Consider the following 15,661-nt stretch of genomic DNA (forward strand, 5'->3'; position numbering starts at 1 on the left):
TCCAACTCGATGGTGCACACCAAAAGCATCGGTTATTTCCAGACACTTTCAGTGCCATCTAGTGCAGGAGTCCAGTGCCCTTGTCCCTGAGCCTTTATTTTGAAAATGTTTTATTAAAATTATGTATGAGTAGAGTTATAAGATGAATGTGACACATTGATAGCGAGAAATGTATTACTTAATCGTAACTGTGTTCAAGGTACAACCCTTTTCATATTTTTTAGTTTTAGCATGCTCTGTATTTTCAGTTAATGTGCTTACATCATTATCTCTCGATCCTCTTGCCTCCTTTCTAGACATGACCTATTGACTCCCTAACTTTCTAACCTGAAAGAAAGTTTCTTAATGTCTCTTACTGCAGTTTTGTGTTGTGGAAGATAACTTGGCATAGAAATCTAAACGCACAGTACCTTTCAGTTTAATTTTGAATGCTTACCCCACTGGTTCCTAATTCTCAAAAGTTCTGTGACATTCACATTCCATTTTTTCCCCCCAAATGTGACATATTCAGCTTTGTTATTTTTAATCTCTACGTGAAGTGTCTTTTTCTGGACAGGAGGAATCATGGACTAAGGATGTTTCTTAAGGTAGTGGTCTTAAGCTGGTGATGGAGGAGAAAGGATAGAAGAAGCATGTTATAGTCGGAAGGGAAGAAGGCAAGATAACACCACTTTTGGCACCTTGGATACAGAGTTTATAATGAAGTAGAATTTAGTATACTCGATAGGAAAGAAGTGTGATAGGGCAATTGATAAAGTTACAGCAGAAATAAACACAATGTAAAAGAGATCGTCTTAGTTGCCAGAATCACAAAACTGATGCATGACAAGTCTTATTGCTATTAGTGTGTTCTATGTAGTGTGATAGAAAATTCAGATAGTGTAAGCTTTAAAAAAGTAATGATTTTTATAATGTCATTGAGCACCATTTTCTCTATCTTGAGAATGATGTGGATGTATATCCTGTTTTAGCCAGAAAGCTTAATTTCCCTTTATTGTTCATATATATACATTGAAGTATGCAGTGTTACATTTTTGATCTTTAAAGAAATGTGAAAAACTATTTTTATTGATACATGTTATGTTTAGAGGTAATTTGGATAATAATAATACCTAAAGATCACTGGGGTTCTTAGAATGATAAGCACAAAAAGTATTCATCCTCTAAAAAAGTTGCTTCTGCTTTTTGCCCTTGCTAGAACTTTGCCTTTGAATGAGGGATTTGATGTGTGTGTATTAATAAGCGCTGTTACCTTCTCCAGATTACTAAGGGTAGTGGGAATTTTTCTGGACTAAGTTAATTCTGAAACTTGCTCTTGATACAGATTAGCCCAAGTGAAGAAATAGCTTAACACTTTGCCGCAAATGACGGCAAAATGTGTTTCTAAGCATTGCCGTCAATTTAAAAGTGTGCGGCAACATGTTAAAAGAATTGCATAGAAGATTCAAAGAGCAACCGGAGAAGACAAAGTAATGTGTTACAATGAAATGGTGTAAAACACCTAAAATTAGAAAACCAAAATGGAAAAACATACTCAACATATCTCGAGTGAAAGAACAAAGGAAAATGTCAGAGCCTCAAGATGTAATACTGAAGGATTCAGTGGGCAAAAACAGTACATAGATATAGAACTGCCAGAAGTTCAAACTGGATTTAGAAGAGGCCATGGCACCAGGGATGTCATTGCTGATGTCAGATGGATCCCGGCTGAAAGCAAAGAATACTAGAAGAATGTCTGTTTGTGAGGTAGTCACTGTGCAAAGACATTTGACTGTCTGGATTATTAACAAAGTATAGCTAAGGTTGAAAAGAACAGGAATCCCAGAACAATTATGCTCATGTTAAACCTTTACCTACCTAGATCAAGAGGTTGTTGTGCAAATAGAGCAAGGGAACTCTGTTGTTGTTGTTGTTATGTGCTGTCAAGTCATTTTCAACTCAAAGCGACCCTGTGTACAACAGCCCTAAACCCTGCTCTATCCTGTGCCAATCACACTGCCTCTGACACACCCATCCCGATTACCCCAGTCACTGAATCAATCCACCTCATAGAGGGCTTTCACCTCTTGTGCTGTCCCTCCACCCTCCCAAGTATGATGTCCCTCTCCAAGGACCTGTCCCTTCTTACAACATGTCTAAAGTCTGTCAGACGAAGCCCCAGAATCCTTGCCTCCAAGGAGTAGCCTGGTTGTACCCTCTCCAGGATGAATCTGTTTGTTTTCTTGGCAATCCATGGTACATCAGTACTCTTCTCCAGCACCACAGCTCAAAGGCATCAATTCTCCTTCTATCCTCCCTAATCATTGTCCAACTCTCTGATGCGTAACAAGTGATTGCAAAGACCATAGTCTGTATCAGACGAACCTTAGTCTCCAGAGACACACCGTTGCTCTTGAGTACTTTAGAGAGGTCCTTAACAGCAGACTCTCCCATCACAATATGTTTTTTGATTTCCTAGCTACTGGTGCCAAGAGTGTTGACTGTGGAGCTGAGCAAACTGAAGCTGTGAACAATTTCAATCTCTTCGCCATCCATCCTTATGCTACCAATTGGTCCAGTCGGGAGAATCTTTGTCTTCTTGACATTGAGCCTCAGTCCATACTGAAGGCTGCAGTCCTTGACCCTGTGCAGCAAGTGCATGAGGTCTTCCTCAGTTTCATCAAGCAGGGTTGTGTCATCTGCATAATGCAGATTGTTAATAGATCTTCCACCAATCCTGACCCCACACTTCTCCTCATAGAGCCCAGCCTCTCGGATAATCTGCTCTGCATACAGGTTGAAAAGGTATGGAGATAGGACACATCCCTGGCGTATTCCCTTCCCAATTTTGAACCATGCAATGTTACATTGCTCTGTTCTGACGACTGCCTCTTTGTCCAAGTATACGTTTCACATTGTTGTTGTTGTTTGGTGCCGTCGAGTGGTAGACGACTCATAGCGACCCTATGAACGAATGGCCTGAGCACTGTCCGTGCATAGAGTTTCCGGAGGCAAGCCATTTTGGAAGTGGATGCCGCTCCTGCTTCCAGGCTTGTTTTAGTCAGGCCCTTTGGGCTTATGGCCGCCTCCTGATTTTGCATTAGCACGATTAAATGTTCTGGGATTCCCATTCTTCTCAAAATTAAGAAAAGTGTGTATAAAGGTTGTACCCTTTTTCCCGTACTTATTCTGTTTGCTGAGCAAATTTTTCAAGAAGATGGACTCTATGAAGAAGAATGTGGCATCAGGTTTAGAAGAAGACTCATCAGGAGCCTATGTTATAAAGATGACACAACCTTGCTTGATGGTGCCTAATAACAGCAAAAACAGCACAGGCAAGATACTGAATGACGTGGAAATCACTAAGGGAAAATGGTGGAGGAATAGGTTATCACCATGCCAAAAATAGTTGACCGACCTTCAGTTCAGTCATTTTCAAAGCTTGTATATGATTAATAACTGATGATATTGAAGGGAAAAGTCGAAGATACACTTGAGGGTATTGGCAAAAGCAAGGCTCCAGGAATTGATGAATTACCAGTTGAGAAATTTCAATAAACGGATGGAAAGTTGGAGATAATTTGCCCATGTGTATGAAGAAATTTGGAAGACAGCTTCCTGGTGAGCTCACGGGAGGAGGTCTATATTTATACCCATTTTAAAAAAAAAAAAAAAAGCTCTCATGAAATGCAGAAACTACAAAACTATCACATATAAGTAAGCTTTCACTGGCGACAATAAAGAACTGGATGCAGCAGTAGATCATAGATTACTCTCTGAAATTTTAAGTTGTATTCAGAAGAGGACATGTAGATTGAAGAACATAGTATCAGATAAATCTTTATTAAAATCTGAGAAGACCAGAAGGAGTTTGTGTCTTACTGACTTTGCAAGACATTCAACTGTGTGGATAGTAATAAATGATGGGTAACCTTATGAAAAACAACAGATCCAGACAAGGAATTGTGCTTGTGTGGAACCTGTACATACACCAGGAAAGAGTTACTTGAGCAGAACAAGGGGTACTCCATGATTTAAAATCAGGAAAAATGGGTGTCAGGGTTGAATCCTGTCACTGTACCAGTTCAGTTGTATGCTTAGCAGATAGTCTGAGAATCTGAATTATATAAAGGTAAACATAGAATCAGTATTAGAGTGACCAACTGATAGGCTGGCGCTATACCTTGCCTTGTTGAATGAGAAGAGCGCTTGAAGCACTTGCTGAAGAAGATCAAAGACTCCATATAGTCTTCAGTATGGATGACACCTCAACAACAAGGAAACACATCCTCGCTGCTGGACCAGTGTTGTACCAAAGGGTTGGAACAAACTCATAGCTAATCCTTCAGTGAATTTTCAGAAGGAATTTAATGACATGGGAGGAGATTGCCCATCTTTACCCTGTAGAGCAGCTAGTGGGTTCAAACCATGTTCCTTTGGAAAGAGAGTGCAGCTCCTTACTAATGGGCTATTAGAACTCCACTAGACCAATAGACTAAATCAGAATAAATGGAGTGAAGATTGAAGTTGTCAGAGGCTTTGTTTTACTTTAATACATGATCAGAGCCCATGGAAGCAATAGTCAGGAAACTGAAGAACGTAATGCATTGGGCAGATCAACTGCAAATGACTTGTAAAGGATTATAAAGCAGAGATCTCACTTTAAAGTCTACCTGACCTAAGTCTTGATGTTTTCAGTGTCCTCATGCACGTAAATGAAAGCTGGACAGTGAGTTCGGAAGACTCAAAATGAATTGATGCCTTTGAATTATGAAGTAGATTAAGAATAATGAGCATATTAGGGACTGTAGGAATAACAAACATACCTTCCTTTGAAGATTGCAGCCACAGTGCTGTTTAGAAGCGAGGATGGGTTAACTTTATTGTTCCTACTTTAGATGTATTTTCTGGAAGAATGAGCACGTGAAGGAGGACACTATGCTTCTGCCAATCCTGATGCCGTATTCTTCTACATACTGTTTACACAAGTGGAGTAAAAAGGCCAGCAAAAAAGAAAGAGGAAGACTTTCTTTTAAAGAGATTGACGCTTGTCAGGATGGCCAGGAACTGAATGCTATTTTGTTCTGTTGCACATAGTGTTGCTGTTGATAGGTCCCGAGGGGCTGACTCACCTCCAGGTGACAACCTGTCTTGCTGACAACCACCAGGACCAATCAGCATGCTCCACAACTACTTCCTCTGCCAAGAGACTGCCTATTTAACAGCATCACCACTAGTGCTGACAGCTGCAGTCAGTCCATGAGCTATACAACTACTTCCTCTGACAAGAGACGGCCTCATCCTCCCCTAGTCTTTTAAAAGGCCACTTCTTCATGCCACATGCCAACTTCTCTGACCCATCCTGCCAGCCTGTCTCTCCCTCTCCCTTCCCCCGGGTCAGAGAATAGCGCCCATGAGCCTGAGAGCCACAATAAAAGCTTCTTTGCTTACTTACTGTTTCTGCACCTGTTTTACCTTACAGCTATTAGTTAGAACAGAGTATTTATATCCAAGAAGTGGAGGATGTTTTATTTTTCTCTCCTTCCTCAATGAGTTTTAATCATCTGCAGACGGACAAGCTGATGATTCTTGTTTTTTAGTTGCTTAAAGAACAAGAGAGTCAGCTGAACAAGTGATCATATTTTTTTTGTGATCATATTTTTGACATCTATGAACAAAAGGTTTTTATTTGACAATAAATAGCTAGAAATTAGTGGTTCCTTATCGGAACTGTAGGTTTCTGGGGCTTTAGTTTAGAGTTAGTGACCGGCCACTCCTGGTTTATGCCTGTTAACCTTGCATGCTATCAAATTATAAACTACCTTCATGTTCCTATGTGCCTTTCTTTACACCATAAACTTCTAGACCATTCTACTTGAGACACTTCTTTAGAGACTTTTACAATCTGCACTTGAATCATTAGGTGAAAATATAGCTTAAGTAAAGTGACAAAGAGAAGTCAATGGTTTGACCATCCAAGTTTAGAGATACTTGAACAAAGTTAACTCCTTTCTCCTATCATCTGAAAATGTGTTGTTTGTTATGTGCTGTCGAGTTGCTTGCAACTCATAGTGACCCTATGTACAATAGCCCTAAACCCTGCTCTGTCCTGTGCCAGTCTCACTATCTCTGACACACCCATCCCAATTACCCCAGTCACCAAATCAATCCACCTCCCAGAGGGCCTTCCCCTCCTGCACCTGCCCTCCACCCTCCCATGCATGATGTCCCTCTCCAAGGACCAGTCTCTCCTTACAACACGACCAGAGTACTTCTGATGAACCTCAGAATCTTTGTCTCCAAGGAGCAGCCCGGTTTAACCCTCTCAAAGATGAATGTGTTTGTTTTCTTAATAGTACATGGTACCCTCAATACTCTTCTCCAGCACCACAGCTCAAAGGCATCAATTCTCCTTCTATCCTCCCTAGTCATTGTCCAACTCTCTGATGCATAACAAGTGATTGCAAAGACCATGGCCTGTATCAGATGCACCTTAGTCTCCATAGAGACACCATTGCTCTTGAGTACTTTAGAGAGGTCCCTAACAGCAGACTTTCCCATCACAATACATCTTTTAATTTCCTGGCTGCTGATACCAAGAGTGTTGATTGTGGAGCCAAGCAGACTAAAGCTGTGAACAATCTCAATCTCTTCACCATCCATCCTGATGCTGCCAATTGGTCCAATGGTGAGAATCTTTGTCTTCTTGACATTTAAGCCTCAGTCCATACTGAGGGCTGCAGTCCTTGACCCTCTGCAGCAAGCACTTCAGGTCTGAAAATGTACATTATAAAAAGTGTTAAACTTGAACTGAACTTGGTAATTACCATTGAAATTCAGCAGTTGTGTTGTGATACACTATTTAACCAGAGAATAGCAGCATTTCCGGTCAACCCATCCTTACTGTTCTGTGCATTCAGAAACAGGAAAATGGCAGTGTTGGGACTTGGAGATGTGATATGTTGAGTATAAAATGTTTATTTGAAAATGACCTCAATTTTTTTATGATCTTTTTTCCTCAAACAGCACCAATATTCTGAGAGAACCCGTGTGCTTAGGAGGATGTGAGCACATCTTCTGTAGGTAAGCAGTTATGCCTTGCTATGTTTTGTGTGCGTGTGTATTAAGTATACTATACATATTATGTGTGTTGTTGTTGTGTAGTATAGTCAGAACTGGCCCATAAGTGACCTTCCAGTGAGCTTTCAGAGGCAGTAATCACACGGGAGGAGGCTGCCTATCCTTCTCCTGTGGAGCAGCTGGTGGCTTTAAACCACGTGCCACTAGGCCACCAGAACTCACTATATATTATATATAGTATATAATATATATTTTATACACTAGGCTCTGGTAGCCTACTGGATATGTAGTTACATTGCTAATCCAAAGGTAAGTGGTTTTTATCCATTAGTTACTCTGTAGGAGAAAGATGGGCAGGCTCTCCTGTGCAATTTATAGTCTCTGAAAACCCGCTGGAGGGTCGGCTATGATTTGGTTCGGACTCAATGGCAATGAATATATATAGTATAAGGAGCTTTAGTGACGAAGTCACTAACGTGTCTCTTGGTTCAAATCCCCCAGCAGCTTTATGGGAGAGAAAAGGTGAGCAGTTTGCTCCCATTATCATTTACAGCTTTTGAAATGCGATGGAGTCGTTGTAAGTTGCATTTGATGCAGTGACCGTGAATGTGAGGGTTTTTCATAGATAGTATTTTATTACAGAATAATCATATTATAAATAGTATTATATTTCATTTAACTTTTATAGTCTTCAAAGTAACTTAATGTACTTATCTCTTTTTCTCTTTTGAACTATATTATTTTACAAATAGGAAAATCAAAGGCAAAATACGATGACTTGCTCATAGGTACAGAGCTTCATGGTGTTAGCTTAGAGGGAGAAAATAGTGTCTTATATATAATTTAAAATACTTTTTTTCCCTTCCAGTTAGTTTTGAGTCTAATCTTTTAAAAATTATGTATGAAAGTCTAGTTGTTAGCCATGTTGAAATTATATTCATGTTCTCACATGAGAGCCCTGGCTTATCGTTTAGAAGATTAGGTTTTTATTTCATCCTACTTCTTGTTCAGGAGAGATCAATCAAAGGACTGAATGACTTAGTTTAATTCTGAAAGGGGTAATACAACCTCCTTGGAATGGATTTCCAGATTATTTCAAGATAGGACACTCTGACATGATTACATTGTAAAGTTTAAACATAAATATTATTTAGCATGTGACTTCAAATGGGCTGGGGAATGTATGGAAAGCAGCTTTGCCTCGGGATCCAATCTTGTTTTTAGAAACACAGGGGTCTTTTTTACATGAGCTATCTCCAGCAGAAGGATAAGGTAAAAAAATTGTATCTTTTGCTTACCTGATTTCTCCATTCAGACGGCCAAAAGGCATCTCGGATTTTACATGTTCAAAGCGGACTCGAGATCTGCCTCTTCAATATAGTATATTCTGGCCTCCTTAATCTTCATTGTAAAAATGGTACCGCTGACTGCATTGTGGCTCAAAGCAAAATAACAAAAACATAAAACCCAAGTCATATCTAATTGCTCTGTTTTTCCTCGTCTCTCATCAAATTTTGTCAGTTCTACTTCAAAATGTGTCCTGTATCTTGATATCATTTCCTGCTTCCCTCTGTGTTTACGACTGCTTACACTTCGGTCTAATCCCCATCATGTATCTCTCAACTCTTAATCTGAACTGGTCTCCTGGCTGTCTTTAATATCCTCATCCCTTTCCATTTTTTACATTGTCGTGGGTGATTTTTTTAAAGAATTGTAACTCATAGCCATATTATTCCCCTGCTTAAAACCTTCAGTGACTTCTTACTGCAATTAGAATTCCTAACTGCCAAATTCCACAAGGTCCCCATACTTCCCACCCCCCATGTGTGATCTTCCCACCCCCACAAGTGACCTTCCTGCCCCCAGCATGTGGTGTGACCGCCTGCCTGCCTGCCTCTCAAGCCTTACTCTGACTTGTACTGTTCCTACCAGACACTCCTTTTTGTTTATTAAACACACCAGGCTCACACTCCTACTTCAGGACTTCTGAACTCTCTATTTCTTCTTCCTGGAACTTAATACTGCCAGATTTCTGTGAAGCTGACACATGTCTGCCTACTTGTCACCTCCTTGAGAAGACCTGCTATGACCTTATGAAATGATGCCCACCTCCCTAGTGTTTACCTCTGAGCAGCCATTCCATTGCAGCTGATACACAATGGGTTTGTTTTACTGTATACAATAGCTCATTGTAAAGAGTTCTCTGAAATTGTATGGAGAGAGAGAGAGTGTGAGAGTGTGTGTGTGTGTGTGTGTGTGTGTCCCCTACTTATCTTTAAAAGATGGTAAAGAGATCTGTGACTTAGTCAGGAGAGCATCTTTAAAGAGAAAATGGCCATCTGTATACGGCATGGCTGTAAAGAATTGATTTGATGCAGCTTTTCTCATTTTTTCCCCACATGATGCTAAAAATAGGTTTATATTCTTTGCAGATAGATTCACAGTAACCTAAAATAAGTGAACAATGCTACAAATAGCATACAGTTTTAAAGATAATTTTGACATAGCTCAGCCCTATTGAACTACGGAAATCCAGATTTTAACAGTGTCAGGATTATAATTTCAGGGTATTGTCATGCCATTCTCTGATGAAAGTAGTCCATGTATTTGCTTTAAGAGAAATTCATTGAACATATGTTCCTAAACTTTGTGATAAAAGACTTCATTACACTCTTTAAAAAATGGGCACCACACTGACCATTTGTGGATAAAACATGTAGAAATGGATAAAAAAAGTTGGAAAAATTGAGAAAAATAATACTAAACCAATTATATATCAACATAATGATTTTTAGGTAAAATTATAAACTTAAGTAATTGTTACTGAGAAATATGGCATTGTCTTACTACATTTTAAAAATTCTCTTGCTGGATAGGAGCCAATGATACTGTGAGTTGATGAATTCAATTTGTTGTCATATGTCCCTTTGATTGAAGTATATTAAAAAAACCTGGCTTCATACATAGCTATAATTGAAAGAATATTTTACTGGTCTTTTCAGATAATTCTAAATAGTCATTGGTTCTGCATCAAAAGTTGACAAGTGGTAAACAATGTAAGGTTACTTATCTACTTATCGTTTGGAAACTTAAACCTTATCAAAGTTACATTAAATTCTATTGGTTTATCTTGTACGTTAAATGGATCTCTTTTCCTAGAGTGATTATGTGATTCCATGCATTGTTCATTTGGAAGAACTCACTCTAGTTTTTTAGTCCAATTGAGAGATGCCGTATTTCCCTAGAATTCTTGATTAAGAAGAGTTTTAGGACAAATGGATTAAACTGCAGCTTATACAATTGTCTGAAGACTCAAAGATCCTTTCTCAAAAAGTACTTTAAATATTTTTAGACACTTGTCAGAACGACAAGCAAAAAGCTACCTTCCCAGTTCTCTGCAATAATTTAAGGAATCATCATGAAATAGTGGTGTTTAGCAAAGAAATAGTTGAGGTACACAGCTGCTGTACGTTAGTTATTAAGTCTCAGGGTGAGTGGAAGCCCCTCAGTGAAATGGTTGACATAGTGGCTACAACAGTGGACTTAAAGCCCAGCAGAAATGTTGAGACTGTGCATTGTTTTGTTCTCTTATACATACAGGTTGGAAACAGCTTGATAGCACCTAACAAAAATGGTGTTCTCGTCCTTTAAAACTGTAGGTTTATGTTTTAGGCTGAGTTCTTTTGAGAAGTGACACAGGAAAGCTTATATGTATATGTAAACATAGAATTTCTTTATCATTTTTTTAATTAATTTTAGTGAAAATTTGCAGAGACTTTGGATTTCCATTCATTCATTGTTGCACTTTTCTCCCTGCCCACGCCTTCCCCCGCTCCCAGTACAATCTTCTCTTTGAAAAGTAAAAGAGAAGTAAACATAGATTTTTATCAAGGAAACGGCACCTGTGCTTGTAGATGCTTCCAGGTCCGATTTCAGGATAGATTCTTTTCCTGACTCAGTGTAGCTGCAAGGACTAGTGAACCAAGATTGGCAAGTAAGGGAAGAGACTGCTGGCTTTGGAGACTGACAAATCCAAGATCAGAGAGCAGTGTCTCAGGCCTCCAGGTCAAGTCCAAGATTATTTGCTTTGCCAGAGTCTTGTATGTATTTATTTGTTCTTGTTGCTCTGTGCCGTTGAGTTGGAACTGACTCATAGTTGACCCACCGGTTGGTTTTCAGAGGATGTAAATTGTGTAATACAAGATTGTCTGTTTTTTCCTTAGAACAGCTGGTGGATTTGGACTCATGGGCAACTGTGTGTATGCGTAGAAAATGTGTGTGTGTGTGTGTGTGTGTGTATCTCCCCATGGAGATTACTCCCCAGGAGAAACTTCCCCTATATGGGATTAGAACTGTGACTGGATTAAGGCTGTTTTAGACCACGATTCTCTTAAATTGGATCAGGATTGATCATATTAGGTCACATAATGGGAGAAAATTTTTACCATTCATTATACAGCTTCCACAGTACATCATTATAAAATGTCCATTCAGAGAGTCCTGACCAAGTTGATACACACCCATTAGCAGTTTATTTGCATAAAAACCCTAACTGAAATCACTAAGTGACCCTCACAATGCCAACTCTTTGCTTTGTCTAAAGAGGGGAATGAAGCCACAAGAGAGAAGTTGACTTGACAAAAGTGAAGCAACTAATGAATGGGCTTGGAACCAGAATCAGATCTCTTATTTCATGGTCTGTAACACTCGCTCTCTTGTGTACTTGGTGGAACCCCAGAAAAGGTTACTGCCTTTATATGAGTTTCTTAGCTAAGCTTGAAACTCAGGAATCTTTGCCCTAAAACCCAAACTCTTGATTGCGCCCCGATTCTAACTCCCTGTTAGGAAAGTATTATTAAGTATGCCTGAAGAAATGTTCCATATCTAAATAAGTAGGAAATGCTATGTGAAACACATTTAGGTGGTTTTTGAAAACTCTACTGAAGATTTTTCATGTTGTAATGGGTATAAAATTGGAGCAGGAGTGGCAGCCACTTCCCAAACAACATACCTGTGGAAACTCTATGATCTTGGAGAAATGACGATAGTTCTAGAAAGGCTTCAGGTCTTTTGTTTGTAGGGTTGCTGTGAGTCGTGCTCGACTCGATGGCAACATGCAGGAAAAGAATATGCAGTCTAGTTTCTGACTAAATGAAGTTTCTTGGTCTCTTAGTAAATAAGTAACTTTAGATTGAAAGTATAGGAGAGAGAGAAAGGGGTGTGTGTGTGTGTGTGTGTGTGTAAGAGAGAAAGGAAATTATATCCTTTCAAAAATATTATTTTTAGCAAGGATTTTGCAGTTGATTATTTTTCAAAGGAAAAGCTTTGCTTCATTTACTTCTGATCAAGCTGATAATTATTATTTCTTTTTTGGAACTCAAATATGACTACTTCTTTGACTTTTTTTCCCTCTCCAAATCTCTTTAAAGTGGTTGTGTAGGTGACTGTATTGGAACCGAATGTCCGGTGTGTTATACCCCTGCCTGGATACAAGATGTGAAGATAAACAGACAGTTGGACAGCATGATCCAACTTTGTAGTAAGCTTCGAAATCTGCTACATGACAGCAAGCTTCCAGGTAAGAAGTACCATTGACTCTTGTGACTGAAGAACCAATTAATGAATTGTTATGTGTCGTCAAGACACCTGTGACTCATAGTGACCCTATGTACAATACCTCTGAACCCTGCCCTGTCCCTGGCCAGTCCTATTGTCTCTGACATACCCATTGCTCCCATCACCCCAGTTATTTTATCAATCCATCACATCTGGAATCTTCCTCTTCTGTGCTGCCCCTCCACCCTTGATGTTCTCCAAGGACTGGTCCCTCCTCACCATGTGCCCAAAGTATGTGAGACAGCTTCAAAGTCCTTTCCTCCAAGGAGCAGCTTGGCCGCTTAACGTCTGAAAGGAGCTATTGTTTAGATGCTTTTAAAGCTCTATAGCGTTGGGCTGCAATGAAAGGTTGGTGATTCTTACCCCCTTCTTGTTCTGAGGCAAAAGATCAGGCAGTCTGCTCCCATAATGACCACCGCTTAGGAAACCCTCCAGGCCATCTCTCTTGTCTTGCAGGTTGCTATCAAGCAGAACTGACTCAGTGGCACATAGCATCAACTATAGGTTGTAGAGTCATTTTGAGAAATGACAGTTGCTCTAGAGATTATTCAATACATCTCCTTTATTTTACAGTGAGAGAGTAAGGTCCAGAGAGGGTGAGTGATCTTGAATAAACTCATAGATGTAGTTAGAGTCAGAATTGGGAGTAGAAGAACCTATTTCTTGTGATTGGTACCCCAATTTTTTCACCAGTCTGTGCTACCTGCTGTAGGGAGCTCTGGTGATAAGGAGTTGTTATGCCAAAGTGGAGGCATGCAGTTCCCCTGGTCCAGGGGGAAGAGGAAGAAGGGGCAGTCTCCTGCTGTGTAATGTATAACCCCTGAAAGTTTACTGGAGGGTCATCTAGGTGTTGGTTCCACCTGGGTGACAAAAAGCAACACAACATGCTACCTGCTTTCTACAGTGATGGTAGTTTTTCTGTCTGAGAGAGACATATAACATGTTTGAGGGAATTCTAATGGCTTAGTGGTGAGACGTTGCACTGCCACCTTAAAGGCACGTGGTTTGAATCTATCCACCAGCTGCTCCATAGGAGAATGATAAGCATTCTTCTCCTGAGTGATTTACTGCCTCTGAAAACTTGCTGGAGGGTCAGCTAACTCAGTGGTACACACAACATAGCATGTCTGATCACTCATGAAGAAAGCAAAAAGTTCCACAGACAAAGGAGAAGGAAAAGACCAAAATGCATGTCAGGAAAGACTCTCCAAATCAGTCAAGAACATCAGGAAGCCAAATCCAAGGGAAGAGATGTAGAAGTAAAGGCGATGAAAGGAAGATTTAAAAGGGCAACTTTGGAAAACAAAGTGGAGTATTATAACAGAGTGTACAAAGAGCTGGAGTTGGAGATAATAAAGGAAGTGCTCATTCAGAATGTCTCAAGCTGAAAGAATTGAAAAACAAATTCAAGTCTCAAACTGCAACCCTGAAGGATCTGTGGGCAAAATACTCAGTGCTCCAGGAAGCATCAAAAGAATAGTAGAAATACACTGAGTCACTGTAGCAAAAAGAACTAGCAGACACAGAACCCCTTCAGGAAATAGCGTATGAACCATCAAGGACCAGTGATGTCAAAGAAGAAATTCAAGCTGCATTGAAGGCATTCGCATAAATTAAGGCCCCAGGAATTGACAGGTTTCCAGTTGACATATTTCAACAAACATATACAGCCCTCAATGTACTCACTAAGCTATGCCAGGAAATTTGGAGGACAGCTGCCTGGCTAATCAATTGGAAGAGATCTTTATTTGTTCCCATTTCGAAAAAGATGATACAACAGAAGATGGAAATTACAGAATGTTATAATTAATATCACATGCACCCAAAATCTTGCTGAAGATTATTATAAAATATAACACTACATCAACAGAGGACTGCCAGAAATTCAGACAGAATTTAGAAGACGCCACTGCTGATGTCAGAGGGCTCTTGGCTGAAAGCAGAATATATCAAAATTACATATCTCTTTTTGTTTTATTGACTATATAAAGGCTATTGATTGTGTGGATCATAACAAATTGTAGCTGGTGTTGAGAAGAGACTCCCGGAATACTTACGTGGACTCATGTGAAACCTATACTTAGACCAGGAAGCTATTGTCTGAGCAAAGCAAGGAAACCCTGCATAGTTTCAAATCAGGAAAGGTGTGTATCAGAGTTGTTACCTTTCTTCTTACCTATTCATTTTGTGTGGTGAACAAATAATTGAAGAAGCTGGACTCTCTGAAGAAGAATATAGCATCAGAATAATGACCTGTGTATGCATATGTCACAGCCTTGCTCGTGGAAAGTGAGGAGGACTTGAAATGCTTGCCGCAGAGGATCAAAGACTCCAGCCTTCAATATAGGTTACTGCTCAACATCAAGAAAACAATAATCCTCACCACCAGGCTGATAGGGAACCTCATGATAGAAATTGTCAATTATTTCGTCTCTTGGGATCCATAGTCAATGCCCTTTGCACTAGCAACCAGGAAATCAAAAGGCAAATTGCATTCTAAAAGTCTGTCAGGAAACTCTTCCAAGTGAAAACAATGATGTCAGTTTGGAGATTAAGGAGTACCTGATTGAAACCATAATCTTCTCAGTGACTTACTGTGCAGCTCAACGTTGGACAGTGAATAAGGATAATGGAAGAATTGGTGCTTTTGAGTTGTGCTGTTGAAGAATAGTGCTGAATATCCCACTCACTCACTCACTGTCAAAGGACAAACAGTATCTTGGAAAAGTGTAGCCTGAGTGCTCCTTGGTGAGGAAAGTGCAGCTTCATCTTACTTACCTTGAACATGTGTTAGGAGAGGCAAGGACTTGGAAAAGATTGTCATGTTTGGAAAGGTGGAGGGTCAGTGAAGGAGCGGAAGACCCTCAACAAAATGAATTTGCAAAGAGACACTAATAGAGGTCTCAAGTGTGTCAGTGATGGTCAGGATAGGACAGCATTCAGATCTGTGGTTCATAGGGTTGCTATGACTCATTCAGCGTGAAGG

General features: G+C 39.8%; 1 protein-coding gene across 1 annotated transcript in view; it reads left to right on the forward strand.

Annotated features, from left to right (window-relative positions):
- The window catches only part of BARD1 (BRCA1 associated RING domain 1), an 84,374-nt gene that overhangs the window by 10,715 nt on the left and 57,998 nt on the right, over positions 1-15,661 (forward strand). Inside the window, exons 2-3 of the mRNA XM_006891920.1 lie at positions 7,006-7,062; positions 12,489-12,637. Coding sequence (XP_006891982.1) covers positions 7,006-7,062; positions 12,489-12,637 — 206 coding nt within the window. The remainder of the gene's footprint in view (positions 1-7,005; positions 7,063-12,488; positions 12,638-15,661) is intronic.

Source organism: Elephantulus edwardii, unplaced genomic scaffold, assembly GCF_000299155.1.
Source record: "Elephantulus edwardii isolate Elephantulus edwardi_28Jun2011 unplaced genomic scaffold, EleEdw1.0 scaffold00106, whole genome shotgun sequence".
NCBI classification, from domain to species: Eukaryota; Metazoa; Chordata; class Mammalia; order Macroscelidea; family Macroscelididae; genus Elephantulus; species Elephantulus edwardii.